We start from the raw sequence: 25627 nt of genomic DNA on the forward strand, positions 1-25627 counted from the left end.
GAGAAATTCATTTTACACTAATTGAACTGGGCTTCAGGTTTACATTGAAGATTAAGCTACTGTATAAATAATATGAAACCTCGCACTGTCACTAGTTCTTAGATAATGTTGTATTATAGTGCCACCTACTGGGATATTAAGAATATAACTTAAAGCATCTGAAGTACTAAGCTTCGGAAACTCTTGTATTGAACTATTAATTACTTTTCAGTAAGATTTCCAATTAACATTTACTAAAAGACATGAAGGGTGAAAGTGCAAATAAAGAATCACTGTTTGATCATAAGCCCATACTCTTGCAGTGATAATTTAAAAATCAGTCTAGAGCAAGTTATATATCTTTGTTTTGGTTACTGCATGCATGCTATACAGGTTTTAGCTCTTGATTAAATAATGCACTGAGTCTTTTTAATTATTTATTTGAACTTGTTGTGATCTTGGAACCAAATTCAAGAATTCAGAAAGAGAAATGTACAAAGCACACATAAATACGAGAACTCCAGATCTCTTTTGATGATTTGAGACAACACATTGCTATATTCAAAATCTCCTAAAACAGACTGTAATGTCAAAATAAAATTATTCTGATCACCATCAGAAGGTTGCTATCAGATTTGCTCTATTTTGTAAAGGCCTGATTCTGCTATCTTTACTCATACCTTACTTACAGAGTAAAGTATACTCTAAGTGAGCAAGCATGACCTCATGTGGTTCTAAAATGAAAAGCATGTTTTATTTTGAACACTGGTCTTCATTCTGGAAAGGGCTTCAAACCCAGCCTCTGGTTTGAAGGTAAAAATGTTAGCACTCTGATACCTATTTTCTGTGCAGGAGCAATCAGGCACTTGGCAGCACTTACACATCTATTTGCACCTGCAAAACAAGAGGCCACTTTTAAAAATCAGGCTCCTATGCTTCCCCCTGGTTAAAAATGGAACGAAGTTAAAAACTCTGATTCAGGCTTGGCATGGGCAAGCAAAGGAAGTCAATATTTTTTTTTAGGAACAGTTTTTCAAAAAATCAAAATAAAACAGTATCAGGTTAATATTCTGAGTGTGTTAAGAATTGCTACATGCTGACAAAAGGAAAAACAAAGTCAAGAATTATGGCATAGGAGTAGAGGAGGAATAACTTGAGGGATAAAGCACACCAGATCAGCAGGTGGCCTGCACCTGGATGAATGGAAAATACTAAGGTTAGCGGCTTTGCGTCCTACAGTAGCTGCAATGAACTATGCTGGTCTGAATGAAATTAGTAAATGCATTTAAAAAAATCTTCTCCTACAGCAAGTCTGACAAAGATTCAATGGACTCATGAAAAATGTGTTTTTAGCATGTACTATTAAAAAGGTTTACTATAGTCATTAAACAAATATATCCCGTCCCAAACCTAGAGAGAATTCAACTCTTTGTTCACAATGTAATAAAATTTATACAACCAGCACAGGACAAACTGCCAGTGTTTCACTTTTCAGGATTTTCTTTGTTCTTGCAAGTATCATCATCAAGTTCAAGCAAGGTTAATATCTTAAGACAAGTTGATATTCTTTCATTCTGAATTGCTAATCTTGTGAATTCCACAGTTTTGGAAAATTCTGGAGTTGGCGGTAGCTCTTTAAGAAGCTGTGTAACAAGCTTTGCTTGATCAGATGCTCTTCTTGCCAATCGAAGGAATTCTCCTTGATCTGGCGAATTTAAGTGAGTGGCTGGTATGAGCAAGAACAGATGTTTACTAAGCTGTCTGACGTTAGTCAGCGTCTCTGCCCAAAAATTCACTTCCCCTTTATTAAACAGGTTGTCATCTTCCATCTCAATGAAAAGAAAAACAACAAAGATCAGTGGTTTGATGATAAAGGGCAAATAATCCAATATTAAACAACATTAAGGGGAAATAATGCTGATAAAAATATTACTAAAACAGTTTCTTTGCTGTTCTATGTGAGGGTAAGGGTTCATATATATCTCTTCAATTTATTCAAAGATTTGGAAAGCCCAAAACAAAGTTTCCCAGTGTGCCAATGACATATCTCCAGAAATCAAGCGCTTATGATGTAACTTTTATTTTGGAAATAGTGGAAGTAAAAACAGCCTAAATATTTGTGCATGGTGGGGAGTGCAGAATTAGCTTTCCTTCCACTGTGTCACTGTCTTATATTATACAGAGACCTCAGTAATCAGTATGGTAATTGGGTATATCATGGAGCTTGTGGAGTAGATTAATTAATAAAGGAAAATTACATCAGTCAAGGAAACAGTAGTAGAACATCAAAAAGACATACCTAAACCAAATGCTTAAGAAAAGTTTCATAAGACATTTGAATGGTCATTTTATCATATCAGTTGTCAGCCAATGTTTCAAAGATAGGTTTCAGAGTAGCAGCCGTGTTAGTCTGTATTTGCAAAAAGAAAAGGAGTACTTGTGGCACCTTAGAGACTAACCAATTTATTTGAGTATAAGCTTTCATGAGCAACAGCTCACTTCATCGGATGCATTCAGATAAAAATATCTACCAAGAAATTATGTACAGTATAAGAGAGTCTCAGATTGAAGTCTTGTTCCAAATTTTCAGAACAAGTACATGCTCACTTTAAATGTGCCTGATTTAGGTGTGAAAATCCCTCATTGTAAGAGTGCAGGTTGGTGTGCACATGTGTATCTCCATGCATGCTCAAATAAATTGGTTAGTCTCTAAGGTGCCACAAGTACTCCTTTTCTTCTTGTTTCAAAGATGTAGCTGTTGCCACTACTACCAGTTTACTTTATAGTATTATATTCATATTTCTTGGCCTTTCAAAGGCAAGTTAGCACCTAACATACGATATTAAGTTCTATGGGCCCAATCCTGCTAAGTCTTGTTTATGCAAATCCTACCTACTGACGTCAATAGTTTCAATGAGCGAGGATGATTCATGTGTATAAGGCTTTGTAGTACTGAGCCCACAGAATATAACAAAATTTGAAAGCTCTGGAAAAACTAGAACAATAGCAGGAAGCAAACCAATAGTAGTAGGAGTAATGAGCTTGGACTTCAGACACGCTGATCATCTACAACAACTATTAACTTCAATCAGATCTTTAGGTGATCAGCGCCTCTGAAAATCAGGCCCTGCATCTGTGAAATGTTGGGTGACAACTGATATGTTAAAATAACCCAGGATGGTCATTAAACTTTTTTTAAAAAAAGTATGGCTTAGTGTGGACATCAATGGGACTACTTATATGAGAATTGCAGGATCAGGCCCAATTTATTTATTTATTTATTTTAAACAGACTATTGTCACTGTGAATGTTTTACTTTCAAGTTTAAGTCTGTTCCAGCTCCAGAAATTAAGTAATTAGAATTACCAGTGTTGTAGTCTCCATATCTTTTTTTAGCTCATCCTCTCCCAGCAGCCATTCCAGTAACACTAGGACACCAGCACTGGTTTGATTCCACTGCTGAAGCAGCTCACACAGTATGCCAAATGCTAAATCCAAGGCCATGGATGCATTTACTACACGAAAGGCAAACTCTGCGGAGAGAAAATAGGAAGAATAATGTAAGTTGAGACCAAACATCATTTTACATTAACAGTAGCATATAAGTGAGCTCACGTATGAATATCAAGGCTGAAATTACAAAAGCAAATGTAGAATGCTAATTTACAGTCACAAGTAGTTAGAAATACATGATTAGCCAGCTGTGGGGGTTGGGCTCTTTTCTTATTTCAAAATAATACATGAAACACCGAAGACAATTAAGTTTAAAAATTACTATTGTGCACATAGTAATGTTCAGTATTATGTATCCAAGTATACGAACATGTATGTCCCTTGCTTTCAGACAAGGTCATCACCTTGTAGGCTGTGACTGTATGTTAAAAGTAATACACAAAATGCAGCTATGTTTTAAATTACGTCTGACACCATGGATCTCAATATTCACAGCATGCTAATGGCATGCTTTTCAACCAAACCTCCATAGAATAAATTAAATTATAAATATAGACAAAACAATAAAGGTTCAAATAAACCCATAAAATCAAGAAAAATTCAGGCCCTGTTTACGTAAGAGTTCCAGGCATCTTTAGCCAGAATTGGGTTTAAACACAGGTCTTGCTAGCAGGATGCTAATATAGTTTCCCTGGACAGTGGAGAAATGGATGAACCACCATGCTATAAACTGTACCCATACACTCTTATCTACACTGCGTTTCTTCCCTAGATTTCCAGCTGCTGCAAATGATGTTTTAATCACTGTGTTTGCTTGCTCTCGATGACAGTGGTAAAAATGCCAGCAACCTTCTAGAGCCCTGTCTACACTAGGGTTCCCATTGTTGCTATCAGCAGTAGAGCTGCACTAGTGGTAGCAACAGTGGGAAAATATAGAGGGAAAATCCTAGTGCAGACAAATTCCCTGACTAGAGCATGATGTAAAACAAATTTTAGCAAGGTTCATTTATATTCACCAGAGAAAAGCTATTCATGAAAAGGGCTTATTTTTAAAGTAATGCTATTCTCCAAGACACCTTTTTACCAGGACAAAGGAAGGTGGAATGATGTAATCACAGCTACCTAGAAAATCAGTCACACTTGGAAGCTAGCACTGACTTCCTCTTTCTGAGGATTCATTTAGTCTGATGAAGGAAAAGGACTGTTGAGATTAAAAATGAACAAAAATGCAGGCAGAATAAGACTAAAACATTGGAAGCAACTCCCCCATATTAATCACTTACTTTACAGCTGATTTTCAGATATGCAAATGGCGCAGGGACGTGCTAGCCTCTGCTTCCCGCAGCTCCCATTGGCTGGGAATGGCGAACCGCAGCCACTGGGAGCTGTGCCTGTGGACAGTCAATGTAAACACACAGTCTCACGGCCTGCCAGTGGATTACCCTGATGGGCCGCAGGTTGCCCACCACTGCCCTACACATTGCAGGCCACACAGAACCTTGTTCACTCACTGCTTTAATAACCTATAACCTCTGGTTGAGTTACTGAAGTCCTGAAATCATAATTTAAACTAAAGATTTCAAGTATACAGAGATTCCACCATTTACTCTAGTTTAAACTTGGAAATGAGCAGCGCCCCATGCTGCAGAGGAAAGTGAAAATCCCCCAGGGTCTCCGCCAATCTGACCCAGGGGAAAATTCCTTCCCAACCCCAAAAATGGAGATCAGTTAGACCCTAAGCATTTTGTCAAGACCCAACAGCTAGAAAGAACATAAGAATGGCCATAGTGGGTCAGACCCAAGGTCCATCCAGCCCAGTATCCTGTCTACCGACAGTGGCCAATGCCAGATGCCCCAGAGGGAGTGAACCTAACAGGTAATGATCTAGTGACCTCTCTCCTGTCATCCATCTCCACCCTCTGACAAACAGAGGCTAGGGACACCATTCCTTACCCATCCTGGCTAATAGCCATTAATGGACTGAACCTCCATGAATTTATTCAGTTCTCTTTTAAACTCTGTTATAGTCCTAGTCTTCACAACCTCCTCAGGCAATTTGACTGTGCACTGAGTGAAGAAGAACTTCCATTTATTTATTTTAAACCTGCTACCCATTAATTTCATTTGGTAGCCCCTAGTTCTTATATTATTGGAACAAGTAAATAACTTTTCCTTATTCACTTTCTCCACACCACTCACGATTTTATATACCTCTACCATATCCCCCCTTAGTCTCCTCTTTTCCAAGCTGAAAAGTCCTAGTTTCTTTAATCTCTCCTCATATGGGACTCATTCCAAGCCCCTAATCATTTTAGTTGCCCTTTTCTGAACCTTTTCTAATGCCAGTATATCTTTTTTGAGATGAGGGGACCACATCTGTATGCAGTATTCAAGATGTGGGCGTACCATGGATTTATATAAGGGCGATAAGATATTCTCCGTCTTATTCTCTATCCCTTTTTTAATGATTCCTAACATCCCGTTTGCTTTTTTGACTGCCGCTGCACACTGTGTGGACGTCTTCAGAGAACTACCCACGATGACTCCAAGATCTCTTTCCTGATTAGGTGTAGCTAAATTAGCCCCCACCATATTGTATGTATAGTTGGGGTTATTTTTTCCAATGTGCATTACTTTATATTTATCCACATTAAATTTCATTTGCCATTTTGTTGCCCAATCACTTAGTTTTGTGAGATCTTTTTGAAGTTCTTCACAGTCTGCTTTGGTCTTAATTACCTTTAGCAGTTTAGTATCATCTGCAAACTTTGCCACCTCACTGTTTACCCCTTTCTCCAGATCATTAATGAATAAGTTGAATAGGATCGGTCCTAGGACTGACCCTTCGGGAACACCAATAGTTACCGCTCTCCATTCTGAAAATTTACCATTTATTCCTACCCTTTGTTCCCTGTCTTTTAACCAGTTCTCAATCCATGAAAGGATCTTCCCTCTTATCCCATGACAACTTAAATTACGTAGGAGTCTTTGGTGAGGGACCTTGTCAAAGGCTTTCTGGAAATCTAAGTACACTATGTCCACTGGATCCCCCTTGTCCACATGTTTGTTGATCCCCTCAAAGAACTCTAATCGATTAGTAAGACATGATCTCCTTTTACAGAAACCATGTTGACTTTTGCGCAACAATTTATGTTCTTCTATGTGTCTGACGATTTTATTCTTTACTATTGTTTCAACTGATTTGCCTGGTACTGATGTTAGACTTACCGATCTGTAATTGCCAGGATCACCTCTAGAGCCCTTCTTAAATATTGGCGTTACATTAGCTATCTTCCATTCATTGGGTACAGTAGCTGATTTAAAGGACAGGTTACAAACTATAGTTAATAGTTCCGCAATTTCACATTTGAGTTCTTTCAGAACTCTTGGGTGAATGCCATCTGGTCCCGGTGACTTGTTACTGTTAAGTTTCTCAATTAATTCCAAAACCTCCTCTAGTGACACTTCAATTTGTGACAGTTCCTCAGATTTGTCACCTACAAAAGACAGCTCAGGTTTGAGAATCTCCCTCACATCCTCAGCCATGAAGACTGAAGCAAAGAATTTATTTAGTTTCTCTGAGATGACTTTATCGTCTTTAAGCACTCTTTTTGTAGCTTGATCGTCCAGTGGCCCCACTGGTTGTTTAGCAGGCTTTCCGATTCCGATGTACTTAAAAAACATTTTGTTATTACCTTTTGAGTTTTTGGCTGGGAAAGAATTCTCTGTAGTAACTCACAGCCCTCCCCATCACGTGCCCCATCACTGGCTGCTGGGGATATTTGCTACTAGCAGTTGCAGATCAGCTGTATACCATTGTAGGCAGTCTCATCATACCATCCCCTTCATAAACGTATCAATTTCAGTCTTGAAGCCAGTCCTCTCCCTCCCTTTACGGGACATAGGAGAACACCCACTCCTGGCCTTTCTTTGCTTTTTAGCCAGTACCGGGGATGGAAAGCGGTGCCAGTCTGAGGCCAGTGCTGGCAGGGTGCTCTGCACCGAGGCCATGGTGCTAAGAGCAGAATCTGATCTAGTCAGCTCTAAGACCAGAGTAAGGGCCGAATCCATAAGGAGTGCTCGGAGACGAATGTCCTGTTCCTCTTTGGTTCATGAGCTGAAACTCTTGCAAATGCGACATTTGTTGCTCATATGGGTTTCCCCTAAGCTTCTATGGGGATCACTGACTGGGATGGGATTTCCTGCAACAGTCACAAGATTTGAAGCCTGGGTACTGGGGCATGCCCCATCCCTAGGGTAAGTCCCATTCGGGACTAACAAACTAACACTAAATCTACACTAAAACTAACAAATTTCTAACAACTATTTAGAGAAAGTTCACAACTAGACACAGTTGAGAGGAGTAAGCTTGCTGATGCAAGGAGACGTTCCAGCACCTTCACTGGCAGTAAGAAGGAACTAAGGGTGGGGGGAGCTGGCGGCACCCCTTAAACCAGTGCATACGCATGCCACTCCAGAGGGCACCAGAGCTGGTCCCCTAAGGATACCACTGAGGGAAAAACTTCTGGCACCAGTGCATGTGCCGAGCACACACACCTACAATGGAATGGACATGAGCAAGCACTCGAAGAAGAACCAAGGTTGTCCCCTACAGCCAGTTCTTCTGTGAGGTCCTCACTACTCACCAATACCAAATCTAAAATGGCATCCCCTCGACAACTATTTGGTGAAGAAATCTGTCAGCTATCACATCCAGGGAAATACAGCCCTTACTATTTTTAGTAGCTCTTGTCCTCCAATCTATACCTGGGAAGTTAAAGTCTCCCATAATCACACAATTCCCAGTAGTATTTATTTAATTAAAACCAGCAAAGAAGTCTCTATCCATATCCAAATCAGATCCTGGGGGTCAGTAGCATACCCCAAGCACTGATGTTGATCACTTTCTTTTTGGGACTGACTATATGTCCAGTTGCATACATTCAATCAATCCACCCTTTTTTTACTCGCTACCCCAAGATAGCATATGTTCTATTACACTAATTAACTGAACTATTAACATTAATAATTATAGACACTGATGTACAGGAACTAAATTACTACTAATTACTGAAGTATTTTTGCTGTTATTTTATCCATCACTCATCTGTATCATTTATCATATTGAGATCATAGGTATACATAGCAACTTTACTCTGATACCTATGAAAATTAGATCTTGAAAATCAGGCATAGAGTAGATCAGTGAATAAATATGTGTAAAATGCTTTGAAGATGAATAGTACTTCATAAGTGCTAAGTAAAAGGACAATAATTGATGTCATATGCATGCATAAAGAAGAAGAATACAACTCTCTTTATAGGTAACTTAAAAATAATTTACATAGTTTTCACTGATGTATTTAATGTTTATAGGTAATAGACAAACATCACTGATTTCAATTAGCCTTATACACTATATTATTTGATATTGTGTTAATAATTCAGAGTAATGTGAAAGTAGAGTCCTAACAAAAGTGATTCAATGACCCAGTATTATAAGCCTCTCACATTGTAAACAACGTTGTTCAGAACCAGTTGTCTGTATCATTTAGATATTGTCTACTTATATAGTCATTCAACTTACTACTACTAACAGAAAATAAAATAGCAGGAAGTGAATCTGAAGAGTCAGACTGCAAGAGGCTACTAATGAACATAACAAACAAAGTAAAGGGCAGGATCTATATGCTCATTCACTGTAGAAGTGTTGAAATGATCATTTATCAGTTCTCAAAACTCTAGGACATGTATAAGTTACAACATGCAAAAATGTCAGTCATAAACAAGATTATCATCTTGTTAAATAAAGCCACTTCAGTGATTGAAATACACAGAATGCTCTGTGCTTTAAACTAATAGTTACAAGATAAAGCATAAGAATTAATAATACTGCTTGAAATGAAAAACAGAAGATAAAAATAAGGTATTAGATGTTTTTCTATGTTCAGGAAGTAAATTTTCATAAAGGGGGATGGGTAAGTACTATAGTGGTTTGAGTTTTCTTTGTTAATCCACCCATGGAAGAATTAGACCTCCCACATACACATTCATATACCACAAGACCTTTGATCACACCAGATGTGAACATTTCTCCTGGTAGCCTATGATGTGTCCTCAAAATATACTCTTTTTAAACTTTTGTATTATACTATGAATTGTAAAAAAATCAACAAAACGTTGAATACAGTGGAATAAAGTATACATACCAAAAATGATAAAATACCAACAAAATAAAAAAGGCAGGACACAGACTATGAGAACAAAGATTAAAACCTAGAGTTCTGTGTCTATAAACTGTTTCCTAATTGGTTTTACGTGAGTAATTGTCAAACAATAACTTAGCTTTAGTTTGTAGAATAGTGCAAGTTATAGAAGAAAATTTGTCATTCAATGCAAATATAAACACAACTAATTGGTTCAATATTTAGAGCTCAGTATAAAAGTCCTGTTAGGGGCTCACAAACATTGTGCTATCCAACAGCAACAATAGGTTTTAGGAGGAGGAAAGAAGAATAATTCTCTAAATGAAATTAAAGGAGGAATTTTAGGTAGATGGGATACAATAAATCAAGCTGGAATTTAGCCAATTTTAGTTTTTATAAGAAGTGCCATGGGATCTAGACAGGTAGGTACTCACATGGTTATTATGCCATCCTAGTAACTTAGAGTTTCACAAATACCCTGTGAAGTAGGGTAATATTATCATCCTCATTTCACTGAAGCGAGAGATTGAATTAGTGAAGTTCACACAGTGAAACTATGGCAAATCTGGGGATTGAATCGCCTGAGTCTCAGCCAGATAGCCTGAGTCTCACTTCAGTATCTTAAGCACAACATGATACATGCCTCTCTTTTTAATGTATGACAGGTCAGGTTTTCAGTTTAACATCTCATCCCCAAAATGGCAGCTTCAGCCGCACAATGTCCCTAATACCATGCTGGTGCATTGATTCAGTATTCACACAAAGGAAAGCATCAGCTATTGACCCACCTAACAACACTTTTTGCAGCATCCCAAATTTTCTTTGTAGCTCTCCTCTAAGTACTGAACGGAGCGAACCCTATTCTCACCATAGAACTTGAAATCACAACCCGGTGTCGTATTGCTGCAGATGGACTTTTATCTAATATTTTGTGCGTGTACACATCACAAAATATGCAACACCTTTAAGGGAAAGAAATTCCATTGGCCTAGTGGGCTAGGGAAGAGAGTCCAGAAAGGTGAAGCACAATTCTACAGCCATGCAATATATACACAGTACCTGCTTACATGAAGCCCTATGATTTTTATGACAGCTTTTCCAGATGTGGATATAGGAAGAGAGATGGCAAATATGTGCATTGGTAAAATGGGAGCAGACAAATACCCAAATTATAGAACAAGCAGCAGGTAAAAACCCAAGAAGGTCCTTAGCCCTGACCTATTCTCTAGGTCACTGTTTTAGCCTGACAGTCCTTTTGGCCATATCAAAGGTTAACAACAGAAGACAGAGGAGAGAGGGAAGGAGAGAGAGACAGAGAGAGAGAAAATGACTAACTTTTGTCTCAACACACCCAGAATGTTGGACTGGAATTGTTGTTTGAAAATGTGCTAAGTTTATTGTACTCTGTCATTTCAAATTCATTTATAAGTTAGGAAGTTCCCTTTTTTAAAAATGACCATTTATGTAAAATCTATTCTGTAAGCAGATCCCTTTTATAATGTTTCATACCATCAAAGGAGATTAGATCATTTTAGTCCTCTAGAGCAATATCTTTCCCCATATTACATACAACTAAATCATCTGGTTTCCATTTCATTGCCTGCATCTCTGGTTTGTAGCTGTACGTGTTCATAACAACTCTTTAAGAGAGGCCTTTCCTTGGCATCAAGTTAAAAAAAAAAGTCGAAGTATAACAGTATTTCAAAACAAAGTGTTCAAAATTTGTTGGAGGTTCTTGCACATATTTTTTCTAGTCTCAGTCTACAAAGCATAGTGATACTCAGTGTTGGCTTTAAAGGTCTCATCTTACCATAATTAAAGAAGTTCACAACTCAGTTTATTCAGTCCTGTGCAGTAAGTATGCTTCATGAATCAAATAATTACTTGAAATTCTTTCTTGAGCCATAAGACACACAAAAATATATTTATCAAGTAACTGTTTAAAGCTCACTCTTCGAACACGGAAGAAAGAAAATCTTCTAGCTCTCACAGCAGCAGATAGATGTCCTAAGTATTAAAAATGTCTACCCTCTACATACCAGACTGGCTTTGAAAAAGGGTTTGTTCGGAAATAATTGCAGACAGCAGAAATTCTAGAGGGGATAAACTTAGGACATTTACCACTTGCCTTTATCACCATTCACAAAGAAAACTGTACCTCAGTAGTCAGCAGAAAACCAATACTTCCCGAGTGCCATTTGGCTGCTAAAAGTATTTATTAAAGAGAAATATGGAGAATCTCACAGGTTCTGAAAACGAGTAACATTTTTTATTCACCGGTTTGTTCTAAATTTAGAACAGAATAAGGACGCAGGTTAATACGGTCTGCTTACCAAAATAAAGAAACAGTAGCAAAATGAACATGGAAATTAACACAGTTTAAAAGACAAATACAATTAAAATTAAAAATATGCTTAAGAATTTGGTTATTGTGCTGTTCCATTTAAAGCTGCTCCTCTTTGTGTACTCCCAAATTCTGGGAGTGGGAAACCCTTCTTGCCAAACCACAAACTGGGAATTGCATTTAAATTCAAAATTTTAATGAAAAAAAATTCTGAGTCTTGTGCTAACAGACACCATTTCATTAAAAAGGACACTATTATATTAGTCATACATGGGCCCAACAACAAATATAGGAAACCAAGTTACTACTTGAAAGCTGGTTTATAACATTAGTGACCAGTTTCTGTCCCACAGCTCTGGGCCCTTTGTGCTCTTCAGATGGAGCTAAAGAAATGGAAAGGAGACATTCCCCACCAGCTGGAAGGAATCACCAGCAAGGTTTCAGTCAGACAGCTCTGGTGACACCTGCAACCCTCAGCATAGGGGATGTGCTGGAGCACGGATGGGAGTGTCAGGGCTATGGGTGGAACACAATGCACCCTGGCAATCTCTGGCCGGTTCCGGAGGGACCATATCCGGAGGGGACCATATCCGGAGGGGACCATATCCAGAAAGAAGCCCTTAGGCTTAAGCTACTCTATAGCCAGATCTACAGTAGGAGTGCTTTACTGTTTTAAGCATATCGGTATACTGTGCCAGCAAAGCACTCCTAATGCGCATCCAGCTTATACCGATATACCCCTCCCGACACTGACATAAACCATACCAGTTTTGCCAGTGTAGCTGCATCTACACTAGTGGCTTTTGGTGGCCAGCTATGTTGGTCTGGGATCACACACCTGGACTGACACAGATATATTGGCAGAAGCCTGTAGCACGAACATGGCTTTGTTACACCAGGACTGGTTTAGAATTGGCCCCAAAGTTGGGGAGCCAAATGCAATTTCCTTTTGGCCTCTCCATGTCACTCTTCCATGTCACCTACAAAAAACTGGTTAGCTAATAAAGCATAGTTTGAGGGGTAGTTATAGTTGAAGTGTTTGCATTTATTTTTTTTTCTTTACATTAAGGAATATATAATTCTACATCTTGATTATATCCGTCTTTCCCATGAATACTGCTTGACTTCTTAGAGTGTAAGCTCTTTAGGCCACGGACCATGTCTTCCCGTGTATATGTGTATACCGAGTTCCTAGAACATTGTGGGTGATATTGCAAAAAAAAAAAAAAAAAAGTTTAAACCTGGATTACAATCTGTGGCCCCGATCCTGCAAAGATTTAAGCATCTGCTTAGTTTATACACTGAGAGTAGTTCCCTTGGCCTCAATGGGATTACTCACAGTGAGTAAAGTTAAGCATTTATCAAAGTCTTTGCAGGGTCAGGGGCTTCATAAAGTCACAAATGATGTAATATTTTTAGAAAGATTGTGACTATTAGCAGAAATATGAGAAGTGATAATTTAACCTGGGGACGGGGCAGTACCTGAAAAGTACCTTTTACTCTTATTTTTTAATTGACTAAATTTCAAGTTGAAGGTGTCCCTTTAGTTTCAGGCTTCCAATAAGTGTTTTTAATCCTTTAATACTTTTCTTAAGCAATAGCTATTCCATTTAAGGCCTTGATTCACCTACTTTTTAAAAGAAAAGTACTTTTAAAAAGAAAAGTATGTGAATCAAAACCTTTAATACGGCACCCTATATTATAAGTGCAAATACAATAAAATATGTTTTAGGACAAGTTGATTTTATTTTACATTAACCACATTAATTCTTGTTAAAGATTTGTATAAATTGGCATTTCACTTACTGCAAACTGCACAAAACAAACTAGGCGTTTAATATTCTTAATTACACATGTAAAGGGGTGGTGCTTAATAAATCAGTAAGTCTGATATATGAGAATATGGAAAAGAGATCAAATTAGTTACCCAGCACCTGAAGAGGATACCTAAACCTCTTTATATTCAAATTGCCTAACTGTGCACGTGAATAAACTGATGAAGGACAACATGATTTACGTGAGGTTATTAAAGCCTCAAGTTTTAACATAATCACTAGAGGTGGGATCAACAAAGGGACCTAAGTGTTGCAATGCTGAGTGTCATGGCACCTAACTTTTAGGCACATAGAAAAATCACAGGAACAACAGTGAGCCAGAAAGCTGAGTTAGGCACCTAGGCTTCCTATATCATGAATGGGGAGAGATAGGCACAAAAGCCAGCACGCTAGGTGGGGAACCATCTAAGCTAGCCAATGGGAGATGCTGACAGGAGTGGGTGTGTGCTAAGCCCTAACCACTCTCTCCAAGATAGGTGCCTAGCCCAGGCTGCATGGAGGTGCCTCTCTCTTTTTCCCCTTTTAGCAATGCACGACCAGGCCCTATCTCTGGTTAGAAATCCACAAATAGGAAATGACCACTTAGGTGGGAGATAGGTGTCCAGACGCGTAAAGGGAGGTAGCAGTATGCATAATTGAGAGGCTGAAACATAGGTACCTAACAAGTTTAGGTGCCTACTGGGTTTGGCAGGAGTTTTCTGGATCACCCTGGAACAAAACCTGGGACTTTGGCACCTCAGCCCTAGGCTTAGGTGCCTAAGTCTTGGTTTAGATGCCTAAGTACTTTTGTAGATCTGGGTTTAACTCCATGAAAGATTGGATTCTGTGCTCTTGACCCAGGCAAAACCCCTATTGCTTACCGGAGGAGAACAGAGTCAGGAGCAATGTCTGTTGGTAGACTTTGTCTCTGAAGAAATACATTTGGCACCCAAAGGTATTTCCAAGTCTGTTTAGCGTGGCAGTTAAGGAAAATCTCCTAAAGGAGATCACCAGTAAATAAATAGGAGTCCATATCTTCACCCACATCAGCTCAACAAACGTATCAAGCAGTGAATTGAGGAAAAATTAAAACTAAAACAATGCGGATGAAAGAGGATGTTCTAGTGGAGAGATGAATTCTCAATAAATATTAATGACACCTAACGTCTTTTTACTAAATGTCACTTTACCAGGAAACTTTATTTTGTGGGGGCTATGCCACTGCAATGGCAGAAAAAGGAGGGTAAAGGAACTGAGGAGTAGCTAAGACCTTTTCTACGCTTGCCGTGGCACATAGGTTTGTGCGCATTGCAGTAAAAGGCTGCGTCTACACTCATTGCTGTGAGTTGCTGGACACGACAGTGAAGGGCTCTGGCAGTGGGGAGGCAGCAGGACAAGTCTCTTGCAGCGGGGAGCTGTTGGAGCCTTTCCCCACTGCCTTCCCTTTGCCAGAACCGTTCCCTGCTGTCGCCTGCTGCGGAGCCTTTCCTCATGGCTGGGAAAGGCGCCATCAGCGGGGAGGTAGCCTGGGCACTACATTATTAGTATACAGACATGGAAGGCAATAGCTGGACTTGCAGACAGCCTGTGTAGAGCATATGCTCTAGGGTTCAGGCTTGTAAGGCACTCTACTCTCTTTGCCTAAGCCATGCCTCACCATCTACACTACTATCTCGTGACACAGTGTCCATACTCTACGTGCCACCGCACGTTTAGACCTACCCTCAATGTAAAAACTTTTTTTCTTTGGGATCTTCCAGTTCAATAAGTTCAATACCAACCAACTGGAGAAGGGAATGAACTATGGTGAAAGAGAAAAAGCGTCAGAATTCTACAACTCTGAAGCAGTCATATATGTTGCTGTTTTTTCTTCTTGTGTGCATTTAGCAGCTGCGACTTAAAAAAAAAAAAATCTTAAGCGCTTGATGCTGGCCAGCTCCATTGCCGCCAAAACAAAAAAAATCCCCAATACAAAGACCAGTCATCATCCTGCCTCAGTGTGAAGGAAGCAAATAACTCCTCCCTTTGCCATCCCCGCAACATCTTCAAGTACTTACCTTCCTTCAAAGGTAGAGGCACTTGGAAATCTTCTTGCAATTAAATATACTTGGTGAAGAGCAAGGGGCAAATTGGGGGAGCTGGAGGGGGAAAATCACTCATGCTCCACTCTCTATGCCCTCTTGCTACTTTTCCTTTCCCTCAGCTGTCTTCTCACTTCTCACCGTCTTTTCACTTTTGTTCCTTGATTGCGCCCAAACATCCATCATGCACCCACCATCCTAGTCTCTGACCTCTACTCTCCTCTACTCTCCCTTGGTTACTTCTGGACCTTTCCCTCCGAAGTTCAGCTTTAAGCCCTATAGAACGAGAGGCTAAAATTAAGAAAAGAAACACATAGGCTGTAAAAAAAAATTAGGAAAATCTTCCTGTCTGTGAAACAGCAGTGACTGGTGCACACGGTAGTGAGAGTACTGTTTGTACCACTTATTATGCCAACAGTCACCATCCACACCGCCACTGCAATGCTGGAGACTGATGTGGTGAGACTTGCTTAAGCAAGACTAATCTAAAAACTGTAAGTGCAAAGCCGGTGCACGGTGAGGAGCATTTTTGAGTGTGGTGAGAGGCTGTTGCATACATGCTAGGGGTCTAGCTTCTCTAGTGCAAACAGGACCGTAGACCTTGGAATAGTCTATGAAGAAAGAAATGGAAGCCTCATTATTTGAATAACATTTGCAACATGGGCAGTGTGGGAGCTCAATGCAAGAGACTATACAAGTTTCCTTTCTGCTGCAATACTAGTGTAATCAGGAAAAAAACCTTAAATCTTTAAAAGTAATAAAGCAGAATATAGGCTTTCCTACAGTGTAATACTGTAAGTGTCAAACACCACCAACTTTCAGCAAGATGCCCACTACCATAACTAAACTCAGAAATGGTATTTATAATTACAGTTGATTTTTAATTACATATCATAGTTTATTAATGTCAAACTACTTCTCAACATTTTGAACTTTCAGATTCCAGGGCTGAGCAAGTACAGTTGCCTTTTAAATATTCTCCCATATTTTTCAAGAACATCACAAATCAGAACCACTGAATAATAGAACAGCAGTGCAACTGATGTAACTAAATGAAGTATTATCAGCAAAAGGTCTTCAGCCAGTCTTTGAAGGATGAGCTGATTTTAATTAATTCCAACTGGTTCACTCTTCCATGGTAATGAATGGAATTGCATTCTGGATAAGTTCCTTTGTCCAGATAAGGACCTAGTGTTGTGCAATAACTCTAACAACAACTTGTAATGATGAAACAGTGTTAAAATGAAATGTGGGAATATTAGTACAAGGTCACAGTGAGTCATGTGTTCTTATGGAATGTAATCCTCAGGGACTGGAAAAAGAATACAACCGGGAGGAAGTAGCAACATAAAGCTCTCAGACAAAAGCACTTAGTTGTTGATTTGAAATAAGTATAACCTCTTCCACGCCCCAAGTAAATGCTGGTTACGGTAATCACAGGTTTCAGTCTGCTAATACATTATCCTTTTCAATTATTCTGCTAAATGTTCTGAAATAGTAACTAAACTTTATTAACTCAGTGGTTTGGTATTTTTGTAAGACATACATATCATTGCTGCATATTTTTATACATAAATACTGGTGCAACATTAGTACTTCAGGGTTTGTTTGCTATCTTGATTTTTGTTCTAGGCATGCACTTACCACCCCTGGTCACAACTGCTAACACTATAAACTATTCATTGTTGAACTATGAAATATGGAGTAATTTTGCTTTTTGGCAAATCTTCAATATGTAATTAATGAGATATTTGAACTACCCCGAGAATTCTTAAGTTTCAACATGCTTTGATCTTGATCTGTATTTTTCCCTGAACATTAATTTACATTGTTATGGCTTCTCTTTCCTCTTCAACTGGCTCACTTCTAAAGTATGGGACAATGCAGTTTCAGATTCATTGTGAGCTTTAGTTAAATTGAGCATGTCCAACTAGAGAAGACACTAGCTAAATTACTATGCAACATGTGAGCCTTGAATGTCTGTGACTAACTGAATGCAGACACTTTGAGTACCAAGTAGAACAGGAATTTTGGATCTATGACTCAGTCTTGATGTCTCTTGAGGTGTCTTATAATTTTAATAATGCTAGGGACTATTTTTTTAAATAGAGGTGATTTGCTTTCACATTTTACACTGGTTTTATTTTCCCCATTTAAAAAAAGGAAGACATTTAACATAAACTTATGATGATGATGTTCTCCTAGAAAATAAAGTAAATCTAGTGCAGAAAAATTTAAATCAAATAGTTTCACACCTGCCTCAAAATAAAAATATTTTGCTGTACTATGCTGGTCTGTTCTCAAAAACTGGAAAAAAAATTCTTTTCTAAATAGTTATTGGGGTGTAAAAGAGTATTATTTATTTATAGTACAGTAGTCCCTATAGGCTATTCACTGTGCAAACACATGGTGAAAGCCTGACACACTTCCAGTATTCACAGACAAGACAAAGGGTGAGAGAGGGGGATGTAAAATACAAGTACAGGGATGGTTGGAAAGCAACATGTTAGTTCCATACTTTTGTATGTATGTGCATACACTCACAAAACTATGTTAAAAACATTATTAAGGTTGCAAAGTCAAGCATGCAAAAGTTAGGAAATGCCAGAATTACGATTGCCCATGGAACCTGAAATTGGCCCCTCTGAGTACATGCACTATGATGCATTCTTTAATTATACTCTCACATACTATCCTCCCCCCCCCCCAAGATTCATTGTCCTAGACCCATTCTTCTTGCCTACTCAGTCCTAGTCTCCACTTCTCAAGCATCTCATCCCAGTCCCAGTCGACTTGCCCAGCCAGTCCTAGTGTCTCCTCCAGACTCACTGGCCAAGCCCCAATTTCCCTCACAGCTCAGTACAGATCTCCTTACCAGCCCAGTTGAATCTCTCCCCCTCCCTCCCAACTCCTTGTACCCAGTCTCCTTGCCCAGCCCAGTCCCAGATCTCTTCTCCTGGCTCCTCATCCAATCTCTCTCCCCACACCCACCACTGCCTCCCAGTCCCAGTCTGCCTCCCTGGGTTCCTCATCCAAGCTTGGTCTGCTCCCATGTCCTCCTTGGCACCTTGTCCTACTTTATTTTCCCAACACTCCCAGCTCTCCCGCTGTACCACAGCTCCTTGTCAGCTCTCTCTCACCCCCACCTCACCCTGCCTCCATTCCCTCATCCCACTAGTTCTCAGACCCAGTCTCCTCATCCAGCCAGTTCCTCTCTCCTCTACCCACAATTCCTCATCCAATCTTCGTGTTCACCCCAGTCAACTGCCTCTCAGTCCCGCCCATACTTGCTTTCCTTCCAGTCTCCCAGACCCAGCATCCCCATCCCGCGGTTCTCAGTTTCAGCCTGCCTGCCCAACCAGTCCCAACCCGTCATCTCTCCGCCCAGCCAGTCCCAGTCTTCCTCCCACAGCTCCCCTTTTCTCACCCCCTCTTCAGTCCCAGTCTCACTAACCCTCTTGTCCCAATTTGCTTATTTCCCTCCCCATTTCATTTGAATCAGGCAGCTTCCCCCGGAACAGGGGGTCATTGAGAGCACAGGAGAGATGGGCTTCCTGCTCTCAGTTCTTGATCCTGAACTAGAGCAGCTGAGAACAGCTATTAGAAGGAAAATCATCCTGAGCCCCCATAGTCCTGGGCTGGAACATGCTCATCATTGTGTGGATGATGCATGCATAATCTGGTCAGCACTCAGAGCTCTAAGAGGCTGCAACATGCCCAATGGGGACAGAATCTTCTGAGTTTTAAACTGCAATCTCTAGCAAGTGTCTTCTGAGTGTGTGAACTGCAATTTTTCAAAGGCTTATAACTTGGCCAGATTTGGGCTGATTTTCACAGGGATGGCAACAGGCATAACCCCTCCGCCCCTCCAAAAAACTTCAAGTCCCTGCCACAAAGCATGGGGGCACTAGAGCATTTTAAAGAAAAGGTCTGAAGAATTTTTTTTTTTTTTACACTGGCAAAACCATGTATTTTTCCCTAGCCTCATTCTCAAAAATAGGAACCATTTTGGCTGAAATTTCCAAAAACATTCAGCCTGAGGCAGACATCCAGCATGGAAAATTTCAGTCCAAATGATTAAAGTTTGGCAAAGTGATAAGCAACTGAGAACAAGATCTTATCATGAGAAGTGTCAGCATGGGGGCCAGTGACCTTCAGAGAATGCAGCAAACATCTATTTTCCTGGGTATTTCTGGAGTGAGTGGGCTGAGGAATTGGGAAAGGTTAGATAAGGGAGGTTATTTGTTGTAGGCTGTTTTATTTGAGCAATTTATATTTTGTGATTGAGGATTAGATTAGCAGGGAAGTTGTATTTTGACATTTTATACCTATTTTTGTATCTTTTAATATTCGCAGAAGTGATAACAACTTCTAAGAAACATGAAGAAATAAACAAAAAATACAAAAACATCTGCTTTTTGATGAGGTTTACCAGAATGAGCTTTCTACATTTCTCAGAGTAGCAATAAAACATGTTTAGTAAACTTAGTATCAATTCAGAAGGCAGTTTCTCAGAAACTTTGCAACTGCTGCATGATTTGTTGAGCTTAGGCTACGTATGCCTTGTTTAACTACGTATGTATATTTTAATTTTTAATGCCGTTCACAGGGTTTATACTTCTGTTTGTTATGGAAGTTTACTTACTTGTGTTACAGAGTAAGGGTAATTCTGTGATTAAGCCACAGGACTAGAAATCAGTCAATAAGAACTGCTGGGTGCTCAGCACTTGAAAGTCAGGCCACTTATTGAGGTGCTTTTGTTATGGATTTAAGAATCTAACTTTAAACATCTATTTTTTAAATTGCGGCATTAGAGTCTAATGAGACTGTTTTTGGAATGAGGGAGGGGAGAAAGTTTGGATTAATTTGATTTGTCTGGGTGTGAATTTATAACACTAAAAATATAAGCCTAAAATATAATCGTGGTATTCAATGCAAAACTGAAATAGGCCTCTGTTGTGTGTCTGCGCATGAGAGAGAATGAGAATGTAATTAACATACTAAATGAAAAAAATGAATGGGGGTTTATTGGTGCTGGTAATAAGATATTGTAAGCCTAACCTCTCCTGTGATCTAGCCAAGTGTTTAAGTTAATTTAGACCTCCACTAAAGTATTTCTGTTAACACTTTCATCTTACCATTGGGAATTATTTATAAAAAATTTTTTCCACTGCTAGCATGACAAGGTGATCATTAACACAGAACAGATCATGCCAAGAGAACAAAATTAAAAACATGCAAAGGTGCCACTGCAGTGGTAGAGTAAGCAACTGCCATAAATAATTCTGGCCCTCAAAACAGTCTCAACATAGTCTTACTCTTCTAAGTATAACAACAATCAAAAACACTTTACAAAAACTCAAAAAACATCTTTAAAGTTAAGGTTCTAGTCTTTCCTTGCCAAAGATTTTTTACTTGATTTCCTTATACATGAGAAATCAATTTGCTCAACAAAGTCAGTTCTGGACTTTTCCTACAGTGAGAGCTCATTTGGAACTGATTACAGAAAAAAGTAGTTTAACACATTTCAGGGTTGGAAATAAGAACCCACTGTGTCCCATGACTGCTTTTAAAAAACTAATGAAAAATAACTAAAATTTGGTGGGAAATCTATGGTACAGGAAATTAATAATCCAATAAAAAACATTTTATTTTAGGTCGCCGCTTCGACTCTGGCCCACGTGATATTATCTCAGTTGATGGCTGTTTGGTAGTTTCAGTCTAGTTCTTAATGGACAAGTATCCACATCCTTCCCTTTCACACATACACAAACATCAGGAATGACATCTTGCTTGCAGTCACACTAGCGAGATCTAGGATTGAATGGACCAGCAGACTTTACTACCATCTCATTGCGGGTGAAAGGATCTTAAGGAATCACCTCAAGAAATCCACCTCTGTGCAGAGAGAGGACTACTACCACTTAGGCCTATGCATCACTTAAGTTGTGCATAGATTTTTTGCTGGCCCTCTGCACAGGGATGAATTTCACCCTTCTTGAGGTGGTTCCTTAAGGTTAAAGTGAACACGGAGAGAAAAGAGTGAGGAAACTGACATAATATCTGCAGCATGTGTGTTGCAGAAAAACAGAACTTCAGGCTCCACAAGTGTCAATTATGCACTTTTCATGACTATTAAGTTCAATGAAAAAAATTATTTAACCCACTCCCTGTTTCCCACAACATTAAAAAAAATAAAAATCCAGCTCTTAAGAGAAGTTATTACATTTGTTTCCTCAAGTGTGTAGTAGGACATGAGTTTTTAAAATCAAATGTTTATTTAACCGAAGCATGAAAAATTTACAAATTAGAAACTATCACAGTACCAAGATCCATGAAAAGGTATATCTCTTCTATGGCTGTGAGATAGCAAAGGTGCAGAAATAATGAACAAGAAACTTGTAAAGTTTTGTGGGTTTCCCAGCCTGTCATTTGTTCTCACTTAGTATTCAAGCCTAACCATTTATAGAACATTTAGAGAGAGACACACACACAGAGTGTGTGTACTAGTACTCTTACAATCTTACATTATTTGGTGCAAAACTGGCAAATAAAGGCTTATTATACATCTAAGTGCGTAACATTTTAGGATAACTTGATTCTGAAAGACAACTGGGCCAGATTCTCCAGTCTGCTTCATCCACTTTGAAACACTTCGGCAGTGCAATGTGGGCAGGTTCTGACCCTTTAGAAATCTTATGGTAGGGATGTAAGTTAAAGTAGATAGAGCTCTGCTCTAATTTCTGTCAGGGCTGGGTAGCACAGGATTAGGGTTTTATAACCAGCTAGGTCCAAGCTCTGCTCTGACACTATGGAGAGTTGATCCCACTATAAACTAAGTCAAATGTTATGTTTTTACATTATGTAAACTGCTTTATGTGCCCTACAATATCCCTATTTGCAATTTTCCTCTCTTCTGGAAAAAGGGGTAAACAGTGAGGTGGAAAAGTTTGCAGATGATACAAAATGACTTAATATAGTTAAGTCCAAAGCAGATTGCGAAGAGTTACAAAGGGATCTCACAAAACTGGGTGACTGGGCAACAAAATGGCACATGAAATTCATATGTTTATAGATGCAAAATAATGCATATTGGAAAACATAATCTCAACTATACACTCAAAATGATGGGGTCTAAATTAGCTGTTACCACTCAAGAAATATATTGTAGTCATTGCAGATGTTTTCAGAGAACTATCCACTCAGGCGGACTGAGGCAAGGATTACATACTTCTGAACAGGAGGAAAAAAGAACTGGATTCTTTTGCTTCCTGGCTTCCCAGTAGATGGCACCACAATGCTAACCGTCCAGAATGCTTCTTACAGGAAAGGATAAAAGAGATGTACATACATTTCCCCTCTAGTTTCATGAACATACACTGTTCTTCACTGCCTATTCTAAACGGCTGTGTAGTGTTCTAAACAGCTGTGTAGTATGCCAAAGCACTGCTAAACAGCTGCCACATTTCAGCCACTTTAGGAGGGAAATGTAGCAACTGTACTGAGGAAGGAGTGGGCTGAAGTGGCTGTGTTTATGGACAGTCCTTTATTCTGTAATTTTTCATTTATGCATATTGCACATACACTGGAGAATCTGAGTTTATATAGTAACCTGGTATGGTTTGCAAAGAGTTCTTTGATCAATGTGGATGATAAGATCTATATAAAAGTAAGACAATTACCACTGGCATTTGCTGCTCCTCTAAGCAATCAGGGGAAAAAATTAACATGAAAGAGTAACGAACTAAGATACAATTTCAATTCTTTATCAAACACAAAGTGCAACTGATTAATAAGCCAGAAAGGTGTCATCATGAAGACAAAGATTTTTTTTTACACTCTACTTTCAAAATGACAAGATATTTACTCAGGGCCATCCCTAACCATTTTGGTGTCCTACGCAGCCTCCCTGCTGGGGGGGAGGGGGGGGAAGGGGGAGGGGGAGGCGGGGGTGTGTGGCTCCAGGCCTCTGGGGGTGGGGGGGAAGGGAGGGCCTGGCCACAGGCCTCCGCGGGGGCCAGGAGCACGTTTGGGGGGCAATGGGGAAACTGCCCCCCATCATGAGCCGGCGGAGCGGAGCGGGCTGGGTCTGGGTCGTGCCACTTCCTGCCACCTGGTGAGTGCAGGGCAGGCCCGACCCCTGCTGCAGTCCTCAGGGGAAGGGCTGGAGTGGGGGTGGGGGTTGGGGCGGAGCAGGAGCTTTGGGGAAGGAGTGGAGTGGGGGTGGGGCAGGGGCAGGACGAGGTAGGGTGGAGCAGGGGCCGGGGCAGGGGCCGGAGCAGCACACAGCTGCGTAGGGCACTAGGAAGTTTGGTGCCCAACATTTCTTGGTGCACTATGCAGCTCCATATTTTGCGTATGGGTAAGGGTGGCTCTCCCTGCATCCACTGTACATGCGGTCAGAAATCCCTCATTCACAGATTGCACAAGAATGTTCGTCTTGACCTCCAGGAAGTGGTCATTCATTAACATTTTACCCAGGCACAGCGATTCTGAACTTCCTGGGCAACTTCCTGCAGCTATAGCTGCCTTGCTTTAATCTGGCTTTGTAAATAAAAGTGAGGTATTGGCAACAACTGAAAATAAAAACAAACAGCGTGAGCCACAAACTGCACATCTAATTATAAAAGAGGTTTTCTGAGCTGAAAACTTTAAAAGATGCACATATGTAGTTATTAAATATTAATCTGGTTCGATCCTCTCCTAACTTATGGAAAACATTTGTACGCTGCTCAGCAATGAGTTTTAGTCATTGTTTGACTATGGAAACAATCATATTACCACAAAAACAATGAGGAGTCCTTGTGGTACCTTCGAGACTACCAAATTACCACAGAAACCATAATTGGTAAAAGACTTTGCCAACTATTTACAAGTAATCCTGGATACTCTGAAGAATGGCTTTGATAAAAACAATACAAAATATTTTCTATAGCACATTAACAGCTACAAACCAAAACAGCGCATCACCAAAAATATTACGATAAAGACACAAAATATATCTATTAAGGCCAACTATGATACAAATGAAAGAAACGGGCCAAATGCCACCACTGAATTTCCCCAGTACATTTACATATTTAACACTTAAGCTTTCACCTCACAAATCTCTCTGGTACTTGGTCCCTGCTTAGACACTAGTACACTGGACCAAATGCCACCTAATGATGCCTTCCAGCCATGTTCAATCCTTCATAATTGCTACCATATGTCACTTTGCTGTCTGAAACAAACTTCTTAAGTGTAGGACCAACATCATCATCAGGTAAGCAAAATCTATTACAAATGTATTCCTTTGAATCCATGATGGGTTAAATCTGTCATTGGTCCTGCAATTTCTCCTTAAATTCCTAGTCTGCTCAAATACATAAACAAAAGCATTTACCATTACCAGCAGAAAAGGAAAATGAGTCATCACCTCAGTTTCATCTCTTCTTACACCTTGCAAATAGTATCTCTATGTATTTTAAAGATATTCACTCTAAACAGCAGTCTAAACTTTTTTTAAAATCGGAACATCATCCTCATTAACTGCAAACACCATTCTTTTCACTCTTCTACAAGCACAGGTGACATTAGTTCACCCTTTGTGATGTTACTAGCGAGCGTTCTTCCCTACTTCCACACTAAATATTCCCAGAATTCCTTACTGCATGCCCTTCTCCTTCATCAGGGAAATCTCTTTTCAAAGAGTTTTTTTTTATATATATATAGTATTCTTTTCAACAACAGTCCCAAAAACAATATTCA

The 25627-nt window shown here is 39.5% G+C and overlaps 1 protein-coding gene across 3 annotated transcripts in view; it reads right to left on the reverse strand.

Moving 5' to 3' along the window:
- Nucleotides 1-272: 272 nt before the first annotated feature.
- Nucleotides 273-25627, reverse strand: part of THADA (THADA armadillo repeat containing) — a 288683-nt gene continuing 263328 nt past the window's right edge. For all 3 annotated transcript variants that reach the window (XM_073339064.2, XM_073339066.2, XM_073339063.2), the window contains 2 exons: nt 3346-3512; nt 273-1808 (listed from right to left, as the gene is read on the reverse strand). In XM_073339064.2, the coding sequence (XP_073195165.2) occupies nt 1464-1808; nt 3346-3512 (512 nt within the window). In that variant the 3' untranslated portion in view covers nt 273-1463. The remainder of the gene's footprint in view (nt 1809-3345; nt 3513-25627) is intronic.

Source organism: Lepidochelys kempii, chromosome 3, assembly GCF_965140285.1.
Source record: "Lepidochelys kempii isolate rLepKem1 chromosome 3, rLepKem1.hap1, whole genome shotgun sequence".
In the NCBI taxonomy this organism is placed as follows: Eukaryota; Metazoa; Chordata; order Testudines; family Cheloniidae; genus Lepidochelys; species Lepidochelys kempii.